Source organism: Trichosurus vulpecula, chromosome 1, assembly GCF_011100635.1.
Source record: "Trichosurus vulpecula isolate mTriVul1 chromosome 1, mTriVul1.pri, whole genome shotgun sequence".
NCBI lineage: Eukaryota > Metazoa > Chordata > Mammalia > Diprotodontia > Phalangeridae > Trichosurus > Trichosurus vulpecula.
Genome location: NC_050573.1, coordinates 7,268,208 through 7,290,011, shown reverse-complemented (window position 1 = coordinate 7,290,011; position 21,804 = coordinate 7,268,208). Strand labels below are relative to the sequence as shown.

The following is a 21,804-nucleotide window of genomic DNA, read 5'->3' as shown; positions in this document are numbered from 1 at the left end:
GTTCAAATTCCTCTTTTTAGCCTCTTTCTTACTAGCTGCTTAGCCCCAGGGCAGGCACCTCTCCAGGCTTTCTGGGCTGCCAAGGCCAAGACAGGCACCGGGCACTGGACAGCAGAATGCTTTCCTTCTCACTACTCCGAGATTTCTCTGACTTCTTCCCATACCCCAGAAGCTCATTATTGGGAAAACCTCCTCATCCTGCAAGATCCCATCTGCCTTGGGACTTCACTTCATCACCATGTCTGTTTGCCTCAGTTTCCTCATGTGTAAAATGAAGGTTGTTGTAAGGATGAAACGAGAGCATCATAAAGGGCTTAGCCCAGTGCGTGGCACACAAGACTCACTACATACATGTTAGCTATCGTTATAGTCCCTTGGATTGGAGGGTGGAGCTAGGTACTCCATTTAAGGAGGGAGCCCCTCATTCCTCGCCTGCTTTCCAGCTTCCTTTTGTATGCTGGATTTTAAGCTCCCTGAGGGAAGGACTGTGCTATTTCCAAACTTGTAACCCAATGCTCAGCACAGTGCGTAGCACACAGCTTAACGTTTATTGAAAGCCTGACTTTTCTTCATTCGGTAAGGCCCCAGAAATCAAGCCAGGGCTGGCTCCCAGGAAAACACCAGCAGATCTGGCATACAGGGAAAGCCTGGGGGAAGAAGCAGCAGCTAAGGGAAACGTGGAGAAGCTTGGGAAGCTCTGCAGCAGGAGCTGACTCCCAGTAGGTGAGCGCAGTGAGCAGCACAAACAGCCCAAATGGCCAAAGGCAATCCCGTCCTTCCAGCCTCTGGTGGAGGGGAAGGTCAGAGCAAAGGCCTTCCACCCGGACAGCCGCTCCCAGCTGGAAGTGACCTCAGAAGGCGCCTGGTTCAAGCCCCAGCTTTCACAGAAGGACCTGGGGAGCTGTGCCTCATTGGAGCTCATAAACGTGAGGAGAGGCGGGTGTGGGCTTTGAACCCGGTGCCCACGCTACAGGGCCGGGGGCTTCTTCCACTGGATAATGCTCCTGTTTCCAAAAACACCATGAAGTGACTATGGTTTGAACCCCCAAAGGCCTCAGTAAATAATATTTTTTAAAAGCACTGAGGCAGAGTGGGGGGGTCCAAGCCTCCCCGCCCCCCACGTTACAGGAGGGGGGAAACCTGCGGGTCCTGCTAGGTGAAGCCCAAAGCCAGCTTGGGGGAAAAGCCAGGATTCGAGGCCAGGCCCACCCAGACTGGGGGGGCCCGCCAGACGGAGGGCAGCAGGACCCCCCCCCCACCGCGGTCCTGAAGACCTCCCCCGGGGGGGGAGGGGAGGGATGGTGCAGCCAGTCTCGGAGCACCTCGCACCCCTCTCCACTGATCTCCATATGGTGCACAAGGAGCCCACTCCTCAAATAACTCCCCCCCAGATCCGACGGGCCCCCCAGGCCGGGGCTGAGCCGCATACAAAGGGCATGAGTCACCCAGCCCAGGGTGCGGCGGGGTGGGGATGTCCAGGGGGGCGGAGCGGCAGGTCAAAAAGCCAGTCACGGCAGCTCCTCCCAGACCGCAGCAAGGATCCACAAGCGCAGAATGGGGGTCGTCCTGTCTCGTCCCGTCTCGTCCTTCCGGGCGGAGGGGGGGGCCGGGGGAGGAGAGGCACGGCCTGGGACGCCAACCTGTCTGGGGGCTCCAGTTTTTCTTACGTGGGGAGCCATGACGGCCCCAGGCGCGTCCCGCCCTCCCACGTCCCACCTCCGCGCCTTTGCCCGGCTCGGACACACGAGGAGCCCCTGCCCCGCGGACTTCCTCTGGTCCCTCCAGCCCGGAGCACCAGCTGTCCGCCTGAGGGGGAAACTGAGGCCTGGGGAGGGTCTCGGAGAGCCCCGGCCCCCGCCCCGGTTCCGGCGCCCCCGGCGGACCTGGGATCGGGGACGCAAGCGAACAGCGGGAGGCCGGATCCGGGTCCGAGCCCCGGTGACAGATGAGGGAGGGGACGCCCCGCCGGACCGGGGCCGCGGTTCTACTCACATTTGACTGACCAGCTTCTGGCGGAAGGAGGCGCTGCGCCAGTCGCTCTCCTGGCCCGAGACGTCCATGGTACGCGGCCTGCCCTGGCCTCGGCTCGGCTCCCGCCTCTCGCCTCAGGCGCAGCCGCTGCCACCGCTGGGAACAGTCCGATCCGGAAGCCGCCAGGGCCGCGGAGCCCGACCCGGAAGGGAAGGCGGCGCGGAGAGGCCGGGGCCCAGAGTGCGCCTGCGCGGCCGCCGCGGCATGCCGGGAAGCGTAGTCCCGAGCGCAGCACGTGGGCGCGCGCGGGCGGACAGCCACAGGCACGTTGTGTGCACGAAGGACCGTGACCGCTATCCAAGGCCCTGGCCTGGGAGCCCAAGCCCGACTCGGAGCATTCCACCCCCGGGAGAAGGGCGGCCTGACACCCTGGAAAAGTCACTCGGCCCTGACGAAGCCCTGCGCCACGCGGGCTCCATGCTGGGGCTGCGGACTCTGAGTCCCCCAGCTTCTGGTTGTGTCCTCGGCCCCTCCCCCCAAGTGAAGATGCCTGATCCCACCTTCCAATCCCAAAGCCCCCCCTCAAGCCCCACCCGGGCGCCTGGCTTTTCCATACCCCTTACTGGAAGCCCATCACTCTCCTGCTTGTCCACCTCTGGGCGCTGTTTCCTTCCCAAGACGCAGTGCCTGTCCAGGAAGGAACAGAACGCCCCAGCTGTGATCTGACCAGGGGGTTGGGGGGAGGGGGCAGCAGAACAAGCACATCCCTCCTTAGTCCTGCCCGAGATTGCACCCATCTTTTCTTGGCAGGTTTGGCCCACTGTTGACTCAGATCCAGCCTCAGCCCACTTCTTGTTTTTTAAAAAAGGCCATTTTCACAGAAACTGTTATTTAAGCATACCGTGTACTTAATCAAATTTGTTTTTTTAACCAAGTGTAAGATTTTGTATTTATGTGCCAAATTTCATCTTTCAGATTCAACCTGTGCTGCTAACCTGGCAAGATCCTTCTGGATCCTGACTCTCATAATAATAATAATAATAATAATGATAATAACACCTGCAAGATTCCCTCCTAGGATAGATATGTCCACATAGGCTGTTTAAAAATGTAGATTTGTCTGGCCAGTGGCAATGAAAGATATCTCTGAATAAGATGGTGGACTCAATGTTTTCTCTGATCTTCCTAACCTGTCAAACCTCTCCAAAATAGGAATTATGTTCAAGACATAAAGCAGTTTCAGCTGTCTCCAAGGTCTAAGACAGCAAGAATCCTAATGAGCTTCTAAGAGCAGCAGAAAAGGCTTATCCCCAACCCCTAATTCGCTCAATACCTCCACGCCCTCCTCCACCAACTACAGCTCACTAAGCCTACAGAACTCCACAAGCCCACTTAACAGGTTTTCAACAAGACACAATTCTACCACTCTTCCTCAGAGGACCGGAGAAAACCAAAGTACAGAAGCTTGCTTTGGTGGGGAGAGCAAAATGCCAACACTCTGTTGTTTGATAGAGCTCAGTCAGAGAACTAAGGAAGACAGACACCTGGGACAGGACATGGTGTATGTGACCGAGGGAGTGAGCATAACATCCACCCAGGACCATTTCTGTCCCCAGAAGTCACTTGGGTATAGACATTGATAATTATTTAATATCATTTGAACCCCAATAAAAGGCCAAAGCGTGAACTAACGAATCAGAAGAAGTGCCTTGGCACCAAGGCCGGAACCAATCAACCAGAAGAACCTCGACCCAACGGATGTCCCTTCTTTGTTCTCTGAGTAGACTCAGAGGATGCCTCTTCCTGTGTCAACAAGGCACGAAGGAGCTAAGAGCATTTCCCTCTGTTTATGACCACTAAGGATGAAGACTTTAAACCGAGACACGACCTTGTATAATGGGACTTTTCTTATGGCGTGTTAATGGTAAAGAGAACACATATCCTGGGTTGTATTTTCAGTTGACACTTTGTCAGTGTCTTATCCTATTGTATTTACCACCTATTCAATTAAGAAAATTCCTTTCTCATACTATGGTTAAATATATATGGAGATCATAAATTTGAGTGACATAGACATCCTGAGTTGGGGATTGTTCTAAATGTATTTAAGCCTTCTTATTCTTTTTATCAGACAGAATTCAAGCTCTGGCTCCATGCATGTATTCTGCTAGCTTTAAGGGAATAAATAATATAAATATATATATCACTTAGCCTATTTGCCGCTTTTAACCAAACTTTCAGGTCAACAACCACACTTGATAAATGTAAATTGTCTCATATGGGTAACATGGGACTTAAATTACCAAAGATCTCAGGAAGAAGAAAACCATTAAAAACCTTGAGTGTAAGCAAAGAAACCAAGGAAGGTATTTATAACAGAGGGGTGTATGGCTTCCAGATCAGCCAAAAGAGTCCAGGCATCTATGAATGTTTCCAGACATAGGAAAATGAATTAATACCTGATGAAGCCCAGGAACCTACGTGTTCCCAAGAGAACATGGAATCATAGCAGGATGTTTCCAAAAGTGAAATAAGAATTGTTAAAGCAGAATTTATACCACGCTGCAGAAATAATTGGCACAATAGAAAACTTGAATCCATGGTGGCAAGTCTCAATAAAGAAATGAAAGAGAAAATAACTGATTGGGAATGTAAATATGCAGAAATGAAAGATAATCTGGAGAGAAGAGAAGCAAAAAAAAAATCATGATGTTAAAAGAAAACACAATCTCTCTAAAAGCAAAACATATTGATCTTGAAGACAATACATAAAGATAATTTAAGTATTCTAGATCTCTCAGAAGAACATGGCAGTAAAAAAAATTGGACACCATAATGCAAGAAATAATACAATAAAACTTCACAGAACTTCTGAACACAGAAAACAAAGTTATCAATAAATATTTATTAAGTGCCTACCACATAGTGCTATGCACTGGAAATATAAAGAAAAACAGACAACCCCTGCCCTTAAGAAGCTCACAATCTAATGGGGGAAGGCAACCCATAAAAAGAATCTGAAAAGAGGAGGAATGGTTAAAGAAAGGGGAAGAATGTGGGGTTGGGCTGGGTGGGGGAGGAGAATTAAGTCCTGCATCCAGGGTAAGAAATGATTTGAGGAAGTGAGAGTTTCCTAGGTGATTTCATCTTGCTCCTGAAGTTTAAGGAAGCAGTGGGAAATGTAAGAAAGTAGCCAGGTGGTAGATGATAGAGTGAATTCCCAGGGTGCCCTCTTCAACCTGAGGATCTAGGAGGAGCTCTGGTAACAAAGTGCCAATCTAAGTCCACAGAAAAAGCAAACAAACAGCCCGTGCTGCAAAGTACAAGACATACAGAGGTTAAATTTAACAATTGCAGCAGCAAACAACAAGTCCTTCGAGTAACCAGGAGAAACACCTTAAATACAAAGGAAAGGAAATTGAAATAACACAAAACTATTCTGCACCCACTAAAAACCTTAGGAGGGAACGAAATAATATGTTCTGAAGAACAGAGGCTATAACCTAAAGTGACCTACACTGCAAACCTAAGTCTAGCCATATTTTTTTAAATGGACATTTCTAGCATTTCTAGAAAGAAAGCAAATCTCAAAATTCAAAAAGGGTAAACAAATGTATCAACCAAGAACAACAAAATAACAATAGAGACCATCAAGAGATTTCTCTTAAAAAAATTCTTAAGGATACAGATGTGAAAGCAGAAAGCAAATAGATGCCGTGGTGGAGTATACAATACACTGCCTACAGTGAACCACTGGTTTGTTTTTGTTTTTGTGGAGCTAAATTACAGAAATGGAGGACATGCACCCAAAAAAGGTAAGAGGAGAGGAAGAGAATAGTGTGGAATATGTCATGTATGCTGATAAAGTCAAAGGTTAATGATGAGGGGAAAATAGCTCCTCATCTCTTAGGAAGAAGGGAGCCCATGGGAGAATGAACTAGAAAACAAAAGGAGGGATTGAAACAAGGGGAAAGAAAAGAGGAAATCTTGTTTCGGCAGTGGGGAAGAGTGCCACTCTCACAGAGTACCACCATGATGATCCCAGGGGAAAGAAAGATTCTATAAAGGGAGATGAAGACCTCACAGTGGGCATAACCTGTAGGGATTTTGTGTGGAGGAAGGCTACTCATCCTACTCCAGGAAAAGGCAAATGGCAACTGATACCATGAAGAGTAGGAGAGCGTGGACTCAGGTAGGAGAGTGCATAGCAAATGGGGAAAAAAATGACTCTGAGAAGGGCAAAGTTAAATAAGGAACTACATAATCAGTGACAGAGGGGAATTCCTAGCTTGGGGTAATAGCTTCTCCATCATGTACAGGAATTATTATTTCTAAGAGTAAGGAACAAAGGAAAAAAGGGACTAGGGGCAAGATCCTCAAGGAAAAAGGGCAGGGGAAGGGAATGAGTATTTACATAATGTTATGTGCACTTTACATAATATTATGTGCACTTCACAAATAATATCTCAATAACACAGAACCTGCAGAGAAGACAGAACCCAAAATAGGCACTTCAAAAGTTTTTATCCCAATAGCGACACAGAGACTAAAGAAGAGCTAAATGAATGTAAGGGCCATGAATCAAAGAATAAAAAAAAAACACTAGAGTAGACAGAAAGGGAGATAAATCATGAGGAGAATGAAGAAAAGAAATCTTTTTAGAAAAAGACACCGAAAATTAAAAAAATTTCAGCTTATGAACAAAACAAGTTGAAGAGGAGAAAACAGAAGATTTCACTTGAATACTTAAGAGAAAAAAAGAGGACAAGAACTAAAGAAGTGGATAAAAGGAAGAAAGAAAAAGGAACTAATGAAGTTCAGCCAAATCCGCAAACTAAAAAAGTGAGTAGAGGAAGAAGCGCCTCGATGTGTCTGCTCTGCTTCCCTTTGAGGCACACAACACCCTCATGCTACATGGGGAGGAGGGGGCAGCCTCACTGCACCTAATACAAAGTAAACTAGTTCATCTAAGCAAAAGACAGACAAAAATCTGGGAAGTTCTATGGATTCAAATAGACCAGAAAATACACAAGAGTGAATGAGCTCTTTGGATGGGAGTAAAATAAGATCTCAGCTTAAACCAAGGGAAAGATCCCATCTGGTCCAAAAAGCTCTCCCTCTGGGAAGGTGAGCTGAACCTCAGGGACATGTTGTCTTGCCTTACATGTCTGAGGCTTCCAGAATCTTTTCCTCTCACTTTTCTCTCTCTCAAAGAATCTCTGGACCCCTACGTGTCTCTCTCTGAAGAACCTGGGACGCTTATACAGATGCCTGGTACCTGGTTATGAGTAGCCTTCTCTCCACCGATTCAGAGTCACATCTCCCCCGAAACACACAGCTAGGGCTGCCCCTCCCCTCCCCCACTTGGGTTACATATTAATAATAATTCATCAAGGCTGACAAAGAGCTGACATTTATATATTGCATTAAGGTTTCCAATGCCCTTTACACACGTTAGCTCATTTGATCATCACACGCATCCTGGGCAATGCACGAGGGACATGTCATTATAGTCTCACAAAGAAGGAAATGCAGACTCAGAGGGGCCATCCACATCAGCTGCTCCTGCCGGGTTGCTGGCAGTGGCAGATGTACCCAGCATATAACACAAGAGGGGCCGCTTGGTGGATCCATAACGCACAGAGCGCTGGGCCTGGAGTCAGGAAGACTCATCTTCCTGAGTTCAAATCCCCCCTCAGACCCTTACTAGCTGTATGATCCTGGGCTTAACACTGTTTGCCTCAGTTTCCTCATCTGTCAAATGAGCTAGAGAAGGAAATGGCAAATCACTCCAGTATCTTTGCCAAGGAAACCCCAAATGGGGACATGAAGGGTCAGATGTAACTGAAAAATGACTGAACACACCAACATGTGCCAAGCACTATTTTAAGCTCTGAAACTACAAGAAGCGGCAAAGGACAGTCTGTGCCCTCAAGGGGCTTATAATCTAATATGTGAACAAATCTATACAAAGCAAATGTTTTTTTGAGGGGAGAAGGCAGGGCAATTGGGGTTAAATGACTTGCCCAAGGTCACACAGCTGGTATGTCAAGTGTTTGAGGCTGGATTTGAACTCAGGCCCTCCTGATTCCAAGGCCAGTGTTCTACTCACTGTACCACCTAGCTGCCCCACAAAGCTAATTATATAAAACAAATAGGAAATAATTAACAGAGGAGAGGCACTGGGATTAAGAGAGGTTAGGGAAATCTACTGTAGGAAACATTTTTCATAACTTGCTGGCCAACATGATAGAATTCTAGATTCAGAGCTAGAAGGAACTTGCCCTTGCATTTTCCAGATTTAGAAACTGAGGCCCAGGGAGGTTTAATGATTTGTTGGTGTCAGGATTTGAACTTGTGTCTTTTGACTCAAGAGACAGGACTCTTTGCACCATACCAGGATGCTTTCTAATTCCAGGAGGTGAGGAGCAAAGTAACCTGGGCTTGACTAGATGAATTTTCCATTTCTTTGCTCCTTGAGACTGTGAGATTTGGCAGTACTTGGCAACAGGTCCTTAGAGTTGCTGGCCTCTGTGATAACTGATGGCTAGTCAGAGCGTAGAAGAGAAGGGTAGAAAGATCTGAGCCTTCAGGCCCTGCCAGGGATGGGCTAAAGACAGTTTGTACTGAGAACTGCTTGTTAAATTTTCATCATGAGTGTTTAAGCCTCAGAAATTGGCGAATGCTACAAGTCAGGGCTTAATTTCTTGTTCTATGGGTCGTCTAAAGAAAGTGATGGAAGAAATGTTAATGATGCTAATTAAAGTTTAAAATATGTTGTGTGTACTTTTATTTTTTGGCCAAAGAGCCTGTTGTTAAATATTGGTCAGTACACTGCTGGGCCTTATTCAGGGTTGGTTCTGCTGCTTTGGAGTTCTAATCAGGTAAACAGAAGCCATATGGTGTAGAGGATAAAATGCTGGACTTAAGAGTGAGGAAACCCCAGCCTCCAACGCTTACTGACTAAAACTACTGAAACACAAATGTTCCAGGCACTGTGTTGAGCACCGGGGATACAAAAAAAAGACCAAAACCCCACAATCCCTCCCTCAAGGAGCTCACCATACAATGGGAGAGACAATGTGCACCAACAAGACATATCTAAGGTAAATTGGAGATTTTCTCACAGGAAAGAATTAAGATTCAGGGGAACTAGAAAAGGCTATTGGCAGAAGGCAGAATTTTAGCTGGAACTTGAAGTCAGAAAGTGGAGCTGAGGAGGGAGAGAACTCCAGGCTTGGAGAACGGATAAAGTTAGGAGACTGGGACAGAGCATGTCCTCCAGGGAGGAGACCTGTGGGAGATGGCCACACGTCACCAAGTTGGAGCATCTTGTGCTCAGTCTGTGATCCGCAGTATGATGTCACTGAAAGTCTGAGTTCAGGGAGACAAGAAAGATTTAAGAAGACTGGAAAGATGTGGGCAGCTAGGTAGCACAGCAAATAGAATACAGCCCTGGAGTCAGGAGGTTCAAATCTGGTCTGTAATACTTACTAGACGTATGATCCTGGGCAAGTCACTTAACCCTTAGACTAACAATATTAAAGGAAGGAGATAGACACAATTCTAGCTCAGTACCCCCTTTCTCTGAGGAGAGCAAAATGGCAACCACCTCTAGACCTAACTTCCTGTTTCCCCTCCTGGGGGCAATGAGTCTCCCTTAGAGAAGAATGAGGGGAGAAGAGGCTAGAGATGTCTTCTTCGGCTAGCAGCCGCTGTGGGGGTGAAAGGCCAACAAGAATGCTGCCAGCACAAGCTCTTTGATCTGCTTTACTAAGGAAAATAGCTTTATCAGGTTAACAATCCTACTTTAATCCAACTTAAACATATAAACTCACTTGGTTGAGGGGAAAAAGCCAGCTCCCTGAACTTCAGAGCAAATTACAAACATACATTATAAACAGACCAAATAGAATTCATAGTTACCAAGAAGGCATCAACATCTGGGTTCACAAGCTGGAGGGCTCTTAACTACAGCTGCCCAGAGTCTCCACATTAACAGTCCTCCAAGAGTGAGAGCCCCTCGCAAGTAGCTCTGTTCTCTCTTTTTATACATTTTTTAGCCGTCATCAAACGTCATCTGAGCAACCAGAACTTAGGCTCTTACTATTGGCTCTGGTCTTAGCAACTCCCCTTAGGACCCTGAGCGCTTCACACCCACATGGGCTTAGCACCTAGTAGATAGGGGTTTGGGCCTGGGGCTTTGCACCTAGTAAGGCTCAATCAAAGACACTTAATTAATTTATTATTCTAAAACAGTAAAAAAAAAAAAAAGTCCTGACAATTGACATTATTCGCAGCCTGGTGACTGTTCCTGCAGGAGCTACAGATACAGCTGCCGAAGACCCAGAACAGAACAGAAAATGCTGGTTCTCTATTAGAAACTGATCTCATTTCATCAGTGGAGACGAGGCCTGACCATCTGCTCAGCCCTAAGAACCATGGGACCTTTCCCTCCGGCTTGCGACTGAAACCTTCTATTATTGTCTCCTCCATTAGAACGTGAGCTTCTGTCCTATTTTTCCGCTTGTCCCCCTAGCACTGAGCCTAGCGCCCTGCACATAGTAAGAGCTCAATAAATGCTTTTTTGCATTCATTCATTCATTCACTCGTTCGCAGTGGAAGGGGCAGGCAGATAAGGAGTAGGGGCATTGAGGGGGAAAGGCTGTTCTATAGAAGTAAGGGAGTGACCAGTTTGGCCCTGGGGGACTAGGTTTGTACATGGGCAGGTAGGGACTTCAGAATCTCTGGGATAAGGAGGATGTGGGGGTAGAAATACAATATTCACAGTGGTGCTTGTCTAGGCAGAGTATTAGTGGTTACAGGAGGCTCATCAAAGGAGCCACAGTGTTTGATTGTAGTGTGAAGTCCAACGTCATGGCACGTGATGATATGGTGCCCTATGAGGCCTTCAATTCAATAAACATTTATTAAGTGCTTACTATGTGCTCAGCACTATGCTAAGCCTTGGGGATACAAATAAGAAAAAGACAGACAATTCTTTCCTTCAAGGAGCTTCCAATCTAATAAAGGACGACAACAAATGGAAGGAAGCTGGAAAGGTGGGGTAGAAGCTGGGGGCACCCTGCTCAGGGGCAGCTGGTTCTATGGAGTTGAAACTGGCTGCCAATGGACAGTAGAGTGAATGCAAGCGCCACTTCCACCCGGGCAGGAGCAGGCAGAGGCATGAGAGTCTGGTCAGGAGGAGACGGTACCTTGCCTGTCCTGTGCTGAAGATCCGGTGTGGAATCTATGTAGATCCTCCGTATGTTTCGCTTTTCCATTGACATCAAGCCTCAAGACACTGAAGAAGAAGAAACCTATAATCTCTCAAAATCATTTGACCTGACCATCCACATAAGGAATATTAAGTGGATAAGGACTAATATATACGTCTCAGTATGGATTTGGATAGATGCCTGTACTAGCAATTTTGATTTGAAGAGCTTTCCCACCCATTAATAGGCCGTGTGACCTGCTTACGTCACAAGAAGCCTAAATTACACGGTGGGAGGAGCTTCCTGACAGGAAAAGGAAGTGATGTCACAGAAACGCTCAGAGAGAAAGACAATATGGTTGCTAAGGGCTGCCTTTGTGATTGTTGGAACCGAGCAGGCTGACCTAGCTGTACTGTGAGTTTGTTTTGGGGAAGACCCCAGCAGGGGGTTAGAGGCTCCATGTGGTGATACTCTGTATTGAATGTTTTGGGTTCCTTGCTGTTATGATGAAGTGGACTGACTGGCTGCGGGAGCTGAGCATTTGGTTATAGGATGTGGGTCTCTGGTGTCTGAATAAATGGTTTACCTCTTCTATTTTCTGTGTGGAGAGTCCGGTATACTTTGCCATACAGAACTACATAGGCATCTTAACAATTATCATCTATGTGGTTATGATTGCCTTACTGTTTCAATGCCCTGTCAGTCAAAAAAAAAAAAGACCACAAACCATTTATGAAGCACCTACTATGTGTGAGGTACTGTACTAAAGGCTAGGGATACAAATACAAAAAAGGAAAAAGGATTCTTGCCTTCGAAAAGCTTATAGTCTAATGGAGAAAGACATAAAAAAGGGGAGAAGGGAGAAAAAGGAACTGGGGGCGGTATCCAACGTGAGGGCACGGTGGAAAAAGCAGAGAAGTCCCAAAGTATTACAGCCAGGGGAGAAATGAGCTGTCTGAGCTGAACTCCCTCCTTGGATGGAGCTTTTAGAGTTCATGGCTCCAGTCATTCGTTCATTCAGTCAGTCAGTCAACATTTATTCAGGCCTACCTGGTGTCATGCTAAGTGCCACGCTCCGCCCTTCGATCAGAGGGACCAGGCTGGTGATGAAGTAGAATCCCACAGCTTTTGGGATCTTACAAGATGATGACGTTTCCCCAATAATAGGGGAGGGACAAGTCCTGGGGCCCAGGGAGATATTAGAGAAGTCCTGGAGTGTTGTGGCCGAGCGAGAAATGAGGACCCTGTACAATCTGTCCAACCTTCCAAATGGAACAAAGAGACGATGAGTTGGGCCTCGAGTTGGAAAGGAGGGGAGAGAGGCCTAGACTGTTTGGGAGTGATTGCAAAGATCTCTTTACTGAACTCAGCCAGGGTCCCTCTTTCCCATACTAACATTGAAAAGTGCTGTCGCTGCGTGGTAATGAGATGTATGCGTGCATCTTTGGAGACAGCGGATGTGAGCAGGCTATAACATGTAACCAACAACTGAAGAACAGGAATAAAGGACGTCATTGAAGAATTGTATGACATGAAGAGAAGATGGGCTTGTCACACGGCAAGCAGACATCCAGGTCCCACCCGCTGGTACCCTGGAGATGTTGGGAGAAAGCAAGGGAGACCTCCAGCGTATCAGGTGGAGCCCTTGCCCTATGGCAGACTTTCAATGACTGAGTAAAGCATTTATGAAGTGTTTACTGTGTGCATAGCACTAGAGGTAGAAATAGCAAAAATGGTGCTCAAGAGAGTCACTGTTTCATGGGGAGACAACACATATAGGCTCCACGTCCCATGGTGTTTAGGGCATAATTGAACGTCATCATTTAATGACTTAATGCCACCATCCCTAGGGCTCTCAGGATCAGAGTCCTGGGCTGTCTCCACCAGGGTCTGAGGGAACATGGCAGTTAGAGAGGGGAGTGATGATTTGCCTTGCCTGGCACCTGCTGCCTCCTCACTCCCTCACTCTGCCTTGCTGCTCCAGCTGGGTCAGCTTGCTTGGCACCTGGTGGAGATGACTGACCCTTTCTCCACAGGAGTTGCTTCCTTGGAGGATGGTTGGCTGGACTGGGCTGAAAGCAGGAATGAATGGGGGTTCAGGGGATGCTGTCATACCGAGGTCTCCTTTGAGAGACCATGGACAAGAATGATTGGGTAGGGCAGCCATGGAAGGGTTCTGATCTGCACTGTGGAATGGAGGGGAGATCTCAAATCCATTGGAATATTTGAGAAATAAGAATTGTTCACAGTCACAGGTTTATAAGTGGAGAAATGGAAGGGGCCCCTAGCCCAGTGGTGTTGCATTCAAATAGAACAGGGACCCCTGAACCATCCTGGGGTGGGGCAGCATAATGACATGAACATTATCTGTGTTGGATTAGAATTTTATTAAATACTTCCCGATGACATTTTCACCTGATTCAGACATGGTCTAATGTCCACAGAAGAGAAAACTGAATGAAAGAGAGGTTAAGTGATTTATCCAGGCAGGATATGAATTCAGGTTCTGACTCCAAAACCAGGGCTTCCCGCCCCGCTCTGCCCCTCCCCTAATGCTTCTAGGCTCCAATCTTCCAGACAAGATGAAGATCTCCCATGTGTCTCACACTTTTCTCCCATCTCCTTGGTTTGTGTAATTGTGGGTACTCCTATTTTTGGAGGGTATTTTATTGAAGATATTGTCAAGAAGAAATCAGGGAGAGTGGAAGGGGTTGAAAGGCTGGACGGCTCCAGCTGCCCCCTCACCCCCATCTGCCCTCTCCTTCCTTTCTTCCTCCCTTTCTTCCCCTTTTCTGGTCTGGAGGGATGCCTGTCCTCTTTGCCCTCCTTGTCCTAGAAGAAACAGGTTCCTCCTCCGCTCCCTCAGTCCTCCCTTCCTCATCCTTCTTCTCCCCTCCTCCAGCCCTCCTAACCCCTCTTCTAAGGGAGGGCACAGTTTTTGGCCTGTCAAGGTGGCGAAATGGAGACAGGGCTGGGCTTGGGTCAGGAAGACTCAGCTTCCTCTCAGACACAGTATTTGCAAGTACTTGTCCTCTCTTCCTCTCAATCTCCTTTTCCTCCTTTCTCTCTTACTTGCTCCTTCCTCTCCTCCCTCCCTCATCCCTCCTCCCCTCCCCCTTCTCCTCTCCCTGCCTCCTTCCTCCTCCTCTGTCCCTTCCCTCCTCTTTCCCTCCTTTTCTCTCTCCCTCCCTCCTTCCTTCTCCTCTCTCCCCTCCCCCTCTCCTTCTCTTCTTTCTCTCTTTCCTCCCCCTCTCCTCTCTCTTCCTCCCTCCTTTCTCCCTTCCTATCTCTTTCCCTCCCTTCCTCTCTTCCTCTTTCTTCTTCTCTCTCCCCCTCCCATTCCTCCCCCTCCCTCTCCATTTTCCACCCCTCCCCCTTCTCCTCTTCTCTCCCTTTCCTCCTTCCTCCCTCCTCTCTCTCCCTCCTCTACTCTTTTTTTCTCTCTTCCCCTTCCTCCTCTCTCCCACTCCTCCTCCTCCCTCTCCCTCCTCCCAGCCCTCCCCTTCTCCTCCTCTTCTCTCTCTTTCCTCCTTCCTCCTCTCCTTCCCCCTCCCTCCTCTCTCCCCATCCCTTCCTCTCTTTCTTCCCCCTTCCTCCTCTCTCCCACTCCTCCCCTTTCTCCTCCTCTCCCCTCCTCCCTCCCCCTCTTCTCCCTCCCCCTCCCGTCCCCCCCCTCTCTCTTCCCTCCTCCCTCTCCTCCCTCCCCTCCCCCTCGTCCTCCTCCTCCTCTCTCTTCGCCCCTCCCCATCTCGGGCCAAGACAGCCTCGGGCTCAGGGCGCGTGCGCGGCGCGGGGAGTCCTGGTCACGTGCTCGCCCCGCCCCCGCTCGGCCCCGCCCCCGGAGGAGGCAGAGGCGGCAGAGGTGGCTGTGGTCGCGGCGTCTTCGCAGCTCGGGCTGAGGAAGCGGCTTCGGCCCCCCGGCAAGCGAAGGAGCAAGCGGGCCAAGGCGGCAGCGGAGCCGGAGCCGAGCGGGTGAGTGTGAGCTGGGCCGGGCGCCGAAAAGGCCGAGCCCGGGGCGCCCCCGCCCCTCCCCTCCTGCCCCCCCCTCGGGGGGGGGGGTCTGCCCTCAGGGCGGGCACACAGCAGGCGCCTAATGGATGGGTGCAGGCGGGCGGCTTGGCAGGCCTGGGGCGGGGGCGTGCTCGCCTGGTTTCCGACCCCCCCCCCAAGTGCTCTCCCCCTCTTCGGTGACCTTGGGGGGGGTCACGGTCTCGCGGGCCCTCGTCGGTTCTCGGGGGATCTCCAAGCGTCAGGCCCCCTGCCCGCCTGTGCCCTCGCCGACTACCTGTGGGCGCCCCGCCCCGCTGTAGGGGCCGCCCCCGGGGGGGGCACCAGGTGCATGACCTCAGAGCCTCCCCCTCCCCCCTCCGGGCCCTTTGCACTTGTCGCGTCTCGGACGTAGTATGCACCTGCTGTATGCCAGGTGGGGCCGCCGCTGGGGTCCACAGCGGGGCAGAAGGGAGGCGGCCTGCCTCCAGCCCTGCCGGCCAACCGGGGACACCGAGAGGGGCCCGGGAAGCCCCTGGCTGCGCCGGGGAGGTGGGAATGTACGCGAGGCCGGGGGGATCCCAGCCTACAGGCAAAGGCGCGGAGGCCAGGAACCACCCCCGGGCCACTTCGCGGGGAAGGCGAGCACCGCGGGGTCGTGCAAGCTCCAAGTCCCAGCTAGGGCCATAGGGAGCCATGATACCCGCTGGAGCGGGGGAGTGGTGGTCTGATGGGGAGCGGGTGGCAGAAGGCTTTGCCCCTTTGCAGGGCACCTTTCCTTCCCTGCCACACTCGGCGTCTCCCGCCCATGCCCTCCAGGGCGGGCACCAGCTCTGCTGGGTGGCAGTCCTTCCCCTGGAGCAGACAGCTGCTGTTCTGCCCTCCAGCCTTGTGCTCTGCGGGCTGGACGCCCCTGTCCTATGCACCCCGCCCTCGATCTCCAGGGACCAGGCCCTTCACCCTGCTTGCTTTCTCCAGGGTCCTGCCTTCCCTGTCAGCTCACACCCGGCCTGTGACTTGTTGGCTCAGGTCGTGGGGTCCTCTCTGCTCTGGGCCGGCTGGACTGCGAGGTGTGGCCCCAAACACCACCGGTTTTCGGGCTGTTCCCGTGGGAGGGCGCTTTTGCCTCTGCTGTGAAGCTTGTGGCCTTGGGGCAGCCGGTGTAGTGGAAGGGGGTCTGGCTGCTTCCGCCTCCTCTGTCCCAACTCAGTCACTGCGGACAGGTTAGATTCCGTAGGCCTGTTAGCTGGTCCGCGGTCCTTCCGTGGCAGTCACCAGGTTTGGGAGGCTTGTGGGGGGCAGTGGCCAGGCTGGGGCGGGGTGGGGGATGGTGCCTGTGACAGCAGGAACCAGGTGTGGGGATGGAAAAAGGTGCAGGTGCTGGTGGTGGCGTTTTTGGTGTTAGCGCGGTGATTGCGTGGCTGGTGAACTTGTGACAGTGGGGTAACCAGGCTTTGAGAAGGAGAAGGTCCCAGTTGTGGCTCTTACAAGATTATCGAGATACCGGCCAGCATTTTCCTATTGCTTGAAGACTTGTGAGGGGCTTTACATATTTTATCTCCTTTGATCCTCACAGCAACTCTAGGTGTTGGTACAATTATGTCCATTTTACAGGTGAGGAAACTGAGGCACAGAGGTGAAGTGATTTGCCCAGGATCATACAAATAGCTATTAAATGACTGAGGCAGGATTTCAGCTGCTGTCTTCCAAATTCCAAGTCCCTCAGTTTACCTACCAGGGCAAGACCAGAGCCCATTTCACTTTCCCAGCTTAAGCCCTAGTGCTTCTGTCATCCTCAAGGGGTTTAGCCACTTTCTCTTTCAACCCCTCCCTAATCAGTCTTAGGGTTTTAGAGTGGGAAGGAAACTCAGTGACCTCATACCAGAAAAGAAATACTCTACTCTGACCATCTCCCCTTAGCCCTCAGTGGAGACAACCCAGGACCCTGAAGCCAAGAGCCTAGGGAATGGCAGAGCCCCCTCCCCAGCTAAAAAAAACTTCCCTAACTGGCTTGAGCCCATGCCCTGAGCCACTATTGAGGGGCCCACCTTCCTTCTCACCACCAGCAGCAATTGCTGACCAACTGCCACCAACTGTCAGAAAGGCACAAGAACCCTGCGAGTGGTGGCACCTCCCAGATCTATGTCCTGCTTCTGGGGAAGCCGCCTCTGTGGTGAGGGGCCAGTCATCCCCACCAACTGCCATCCACAGGGCCCGAAACAGCTGGGCACCCTGGGAGAGAGATGGGAGGCGGCATGTGCTAGACAGATTCCAGCCCTCCCCCATCTCTACTCAGACCCTGAACGGAACAGCCATGCATCTGTAGCTTCTGTTCTGGAAAGCTGCTCTTGGCCCCTGCAGGTCCTCATGGAGCCAGATGGAGAGAGACAGCCTGAGGCCCTTCACCAAGAGCCCTTGTGGGGTAGCTGCTCCTGGGTACCTTTGGGCTCCACATGTAGATCACTTTCCATGACATGATGCAGTCTTCAGAATGTTCTGGAGAAAGAAGGAAGGGTCCCTGGACTGGCTCTGTGGCTTAGAAGCTTTTTCAGGCAGAGGAGAATGTGGAGGGGGTGGGATGTGGATCACCTAACCTGCCCTTCTCACCGCTTACCTCAAAAGAAACATAGAAACACAGAAACAGAAATTAGAAACAATACCGCCACTTTTCATGAGTTAGCAATAAGGGAGTAATAAGGAAATTACGGGGTTTTTTTAGAGGAACTTTAGCCATTATGAATGAAAAAGCATCTAAGTGCTTACCCTTGGCCTGGCTCTATGGCAAGCACTGGGGCACATTAAATACAAGACTCTCCCTCCAGGAGAGGACAGAAGCGGCCAAGAAGCTGGGTTTCTTGTTGGTTGATCTGGTTGGTTTCTCTTCTCAGAGCTAGAGTTGGAAGTGGGGGCAGTGTACGAGCTTGGAGCCCGAGAAGAGGAAGACGTTCTGAATGCTCCTTGCGGTGGGGCATGTCCAAACTCAACCAGTAAGGACCTAGCTGCATCATTTCCAGATATTCTTCCACTTCTTCCCAGTCATCCCCTCAATAGCTGTTTGCCTCAGTCTTGTACAAAGTGTTGGGCTAAGGCCCTGTGTAGAAAGAGGTGTATAGAACGCTGGTGCTGGTGTCTTTAGAGTGCATGGGAGACAGCTGGGTCCAGTGTGGGTCTCTGGTTTGTCCTCTCTTCGGGACCACGGGCAAGTTCCTTGCTTTGCCTCAGCCTGAGTTTCCTAGTCTTTGAAACCTGGATCCTAATATCTCAAATTGGTGTAAGCATGCAATTGGATAATACATAGAAAGCGAAATCTTAAGGGTTAGGCATATGTTCTTGCCCTCAGGTTTCTTGAGATAAGCACTTGGGCTAGTAATGTAATCCAGCTGACCAAGCAGCCTTATAAGGGCACTGGGAGAACCATAGACTGTTCTAGCGTTATTGGGGGGGCGGGGAATAGTTATAGGATAAGAGGGCATGTGGTAAGTGGCCCTCCCTCCAGTATATTTATTTAGATGTTTACCTGGACCCCTCAGAGTGTTGTTCAGAAGGCATTTACCACGTGCCAGGCACTGTGCTGAGTGCTGGGGACACTGAGGCAAAGCAAAAAACCAGATTTCTGTCCATTCTAAGAAAAACAGCAGGGAAATACCTAAGGATGTCTGGCATTGTAAGAAATGCTAAGGAGGGAGATGGTTTCAGAGAAGCCTGAGAAGACCTGCACAAACTGATGCCAAGTGAAATGAGCAGAACCAGGAGGACAATTTCTACAATACCAACAGTATTATAAAGACATACACCTTTGAAAGTCTTAGAAACTGTGCTCCGCACAGTGACTGACCATGATGCCAGGGGGCTCATGATGAAGCTGGATGCCTGCATTCGTGCCTTATTTATTTTCTGTAAATAATATTTTTGTTTTTCTCCCCAATTACATGTAAAGGTTGCATGTAACATTCATTTAAAAAAACAACTTTGAGTTCCAAATTTTCCCCCTCCCAAATGCCATCATGCGAAACATATTTCCATATTAGTCATGTTGTGAAAGAAGACATAGATCCAAATTAAAAAAATAAAGTGGAAAATAGTCTGCTTCGATCTGCATTCAGGCTCCACCAGTTCTTTTTCTGGAGGTGGATAACTTTTTTCAGCATACGTTCTTTGGAATCTGAGAATAGCTCAGCCATTCACAGTTGATCATCTGCTTTCATCCTATTGAGAGGTGATGGACTGAGTGTGGATCAAGGCATATTTTTTTGGGTATAGCCAATTGGGAATTTCTTTTGCTTGACTATACTTGCTTGCAACAGGGTTTTTTGTTTTTGCTTTCTCATCAGGGGGAAGAGGAAGTAGCTCTTAATTAAATAAAATTTAATTAAAAAACAACTAGGTACATAGAAAATATATACAGAGTAGAAAGGGAGGGAGTCTGCCCCTAAGCAGCTGGGGAGACCTGGAAAGGTCTTCTGGCAGAAAGTGGGGTTTGAGCTGCCTATTAAAGGGAGCCAGGATAACTAGGAGTTGGAAGTGAGGAAGGAGAGTGTTCCAGGCATGGGGATCAGCCAGTAAAAATGCCTCCACTTGGGAGGTAAAGGAGCAGCCAGGAGGCCAGTGGAACTGGGATAGAGTCAGGTAGAAGGCTGGAAAGCTGGGAGGGGGCCAGGGTAGGACAAATTTTATGCCAATCTGAGGACTTTGGTTTTGATCCTGGTGTTAACAGGGTACTATTGGACCTCAGTGAGCAGTGATGTGGATTTTGCAGGATGGCTCAGCAGTCCAGATGAGAGGTGGTGAGGGCCTAGTGGAGGTAGAAATGCCAAGCTTTTGCAGGGAATTGGATGTGTGGGCTGAGTGAGAGAGGTCGAGGCTAACACAAGGCTGGTTGTAAGCCTCAGTGACTAGGTGGGTGGTGGGATCCTTGACAGTAAGAGATTGGGATGAGGGGAGAGTTTAGTAGGGAAGATAGTGAATTCTCCTTTGGATGTGTAGTTGGATTGTTTGTGTGTGGGACGTCTGTTTTCAGATGTCCCCATGAATGGCATTAGAGATGTGTGACTGTAGTTCAGAAGAGAATGTATGTGTGTGTGCGTTTGGCGGGGGGAGGATTTTTGTATCCCCAGTACATAGCACAATGCCTGCCAGATAGTAGGCCCTTAATAAGTGTTTGTTGAGTGATGGGCCAGAGGAGTATGGGGGAAAGAAATATCTTGTGGGTGGGGGCGGAGGTGGCATTTTATCTGGGCTGTGAAATACAGCCAGGACATGGTGAGCTGGGGTGAGATGGCAATTCCAGGGACAAGGAAACGCTGTAGCAGAACAGAGGCCAGAAAGCTTTTTTCTGGGGCACGGGGCAGAAATCAAATTTTTATTGGTATTTATCAGTTATATTACCCCGTTAGCTACAATGAGGATTACAAGGAAGCATAAGATGTAAACCTTGCCTTCAGGGAGCTTACAGTCTAGTTGAACAGACAAGATAAACACACATTGAGTTCAATTAAAATAGACTATGGAGATGTCACAAGCTGGCCCTTAGAAAGCACTAAATGACAGAGTGATGGTAAACTGCAGGAGCTGAAAGGAAGGTGAGGCTGTGGAAGGCTGGAGTTGTGGGAGAAGGGACAGGCTGTAGCTCTCCAAGCCTTCAGGGTATCTCAGGGCTGAAGACTTGGAGAAGAGAGGGGAAAGCAAGCCCCAGATGAGGTCAGCCTGGAAAGTGAGGTGGGGGCAGCTCCCAGAGGATCTTGAAATCCAAGTGAAGGAGTTCAGCTGGTGACCTGTATCAGCCATAGGTTTTTTTGGTGGAAGTGTGGTCTGGTCAGAGTTTTGTTTTTGCTAGATTAATCTGGCAGCCTTTCCAGTACAGAGAGAGGCTGGCCTCAGGGTGACAGGTCAGGAAGCTATTGTGCTATTGGAGTTGATTAATTAGATTTGGATATCTGGAGAGTCCAAAATTGAGGGGGGCGGGACTGTGAGACAGGGATGCTAAGTCCAGAAGAATTGGTTTGCAGGCAGAGGTGAGCTTGGTTTTTGTCACCTGGGGTGTTCAAGGTGTTAATTGGGTATCTGGGTGAGAATGTCAGGTAGGCCCAGTCTGGAGGGGCAGTCCTAGCCACAGCTGCTGCCAGTGAGTGGATAGAGGGTGACCGTTGCAGTGGCGGGAGTTGAGACATTTGGGAAACACCGCTGTTTACAGAGGAGGGAGAAGAAGAATCTAGTGACTGACAGGAGTCAGGGAGAGGAATGAAGAGAAGTCAGCACAGTGGTGTCATGGAAGATACAGGTTGAGGGAGTTTGTGGTAAATGAGGCCCAGCCCAGGCTGAGAAAAGGTCAGGGGATGATGTACTGGGAACTCTCGAAAGCAGCTTGAGTTGAATGGTGGCCAAAGCCCACGAAGCAGGTGAGGCTAAGGGGGAAGTAAAGAGCCCTTTGCGGAGTTGGCTAAGGAAAGGAGGAAGAGAGGGGGGAAGGCAGCAGTGAGAAGGATATTGTGGGGGGTTAAGACAGAGGAGGCCTGTATGTACAGTATTACCGTAGAAGGAGCCAGTTGTCCAGGCTGAGACAAGGAAAGCAGAAGAAGAGGATTCTGGGCAGATGGTGGAGTAGGTCAGAAAATTCCCTGCTCTCCAGATT

At 49.7% G+C, this 21,804-nt stretch overlaps 2 protein-coding genes across 2 annotated transcripts in view; one reads left to right on the top strand and one right to left on the bottom strand.

Moving 5' to 3' along the window:
- The window catches only part of MED15 (mediator complex subunit 15), an 87,897-nt gene extending 85,745 nt beyond the window's left edge, over positions 1–2,152 (bottom strand). The window contains exon 1 of the mRNA XM_036759931.1: positions 1,993–2,152. Within this exon, the coding sequence (XP_036615826.1) occupies positions 1,993–2,060 (68 nt within the window). The 5' untranslated portion in view covers positions 2,061–2,152. The remainder of the gene's footprint in view (positions 1–1,992) is intronic.
- A 12,834-nt stretch (positions 2,153–14,986) lies between these two features.
- Positions 14,987–21,804, top strand: part of KLHL22 (kelch like family member 22) — a 42,743-nt gene continuing 35,925 nt past the window's right edge. Inside the window, exon 1 of the mRNA XM_036742857.1 lies at positions 14,987–15,161. The gene's annotated coding sequence lies outside the window, so the exon portion shown is untranslated. The remainder of the gene's footprint in view (positions 15,162–21,804) is intronic.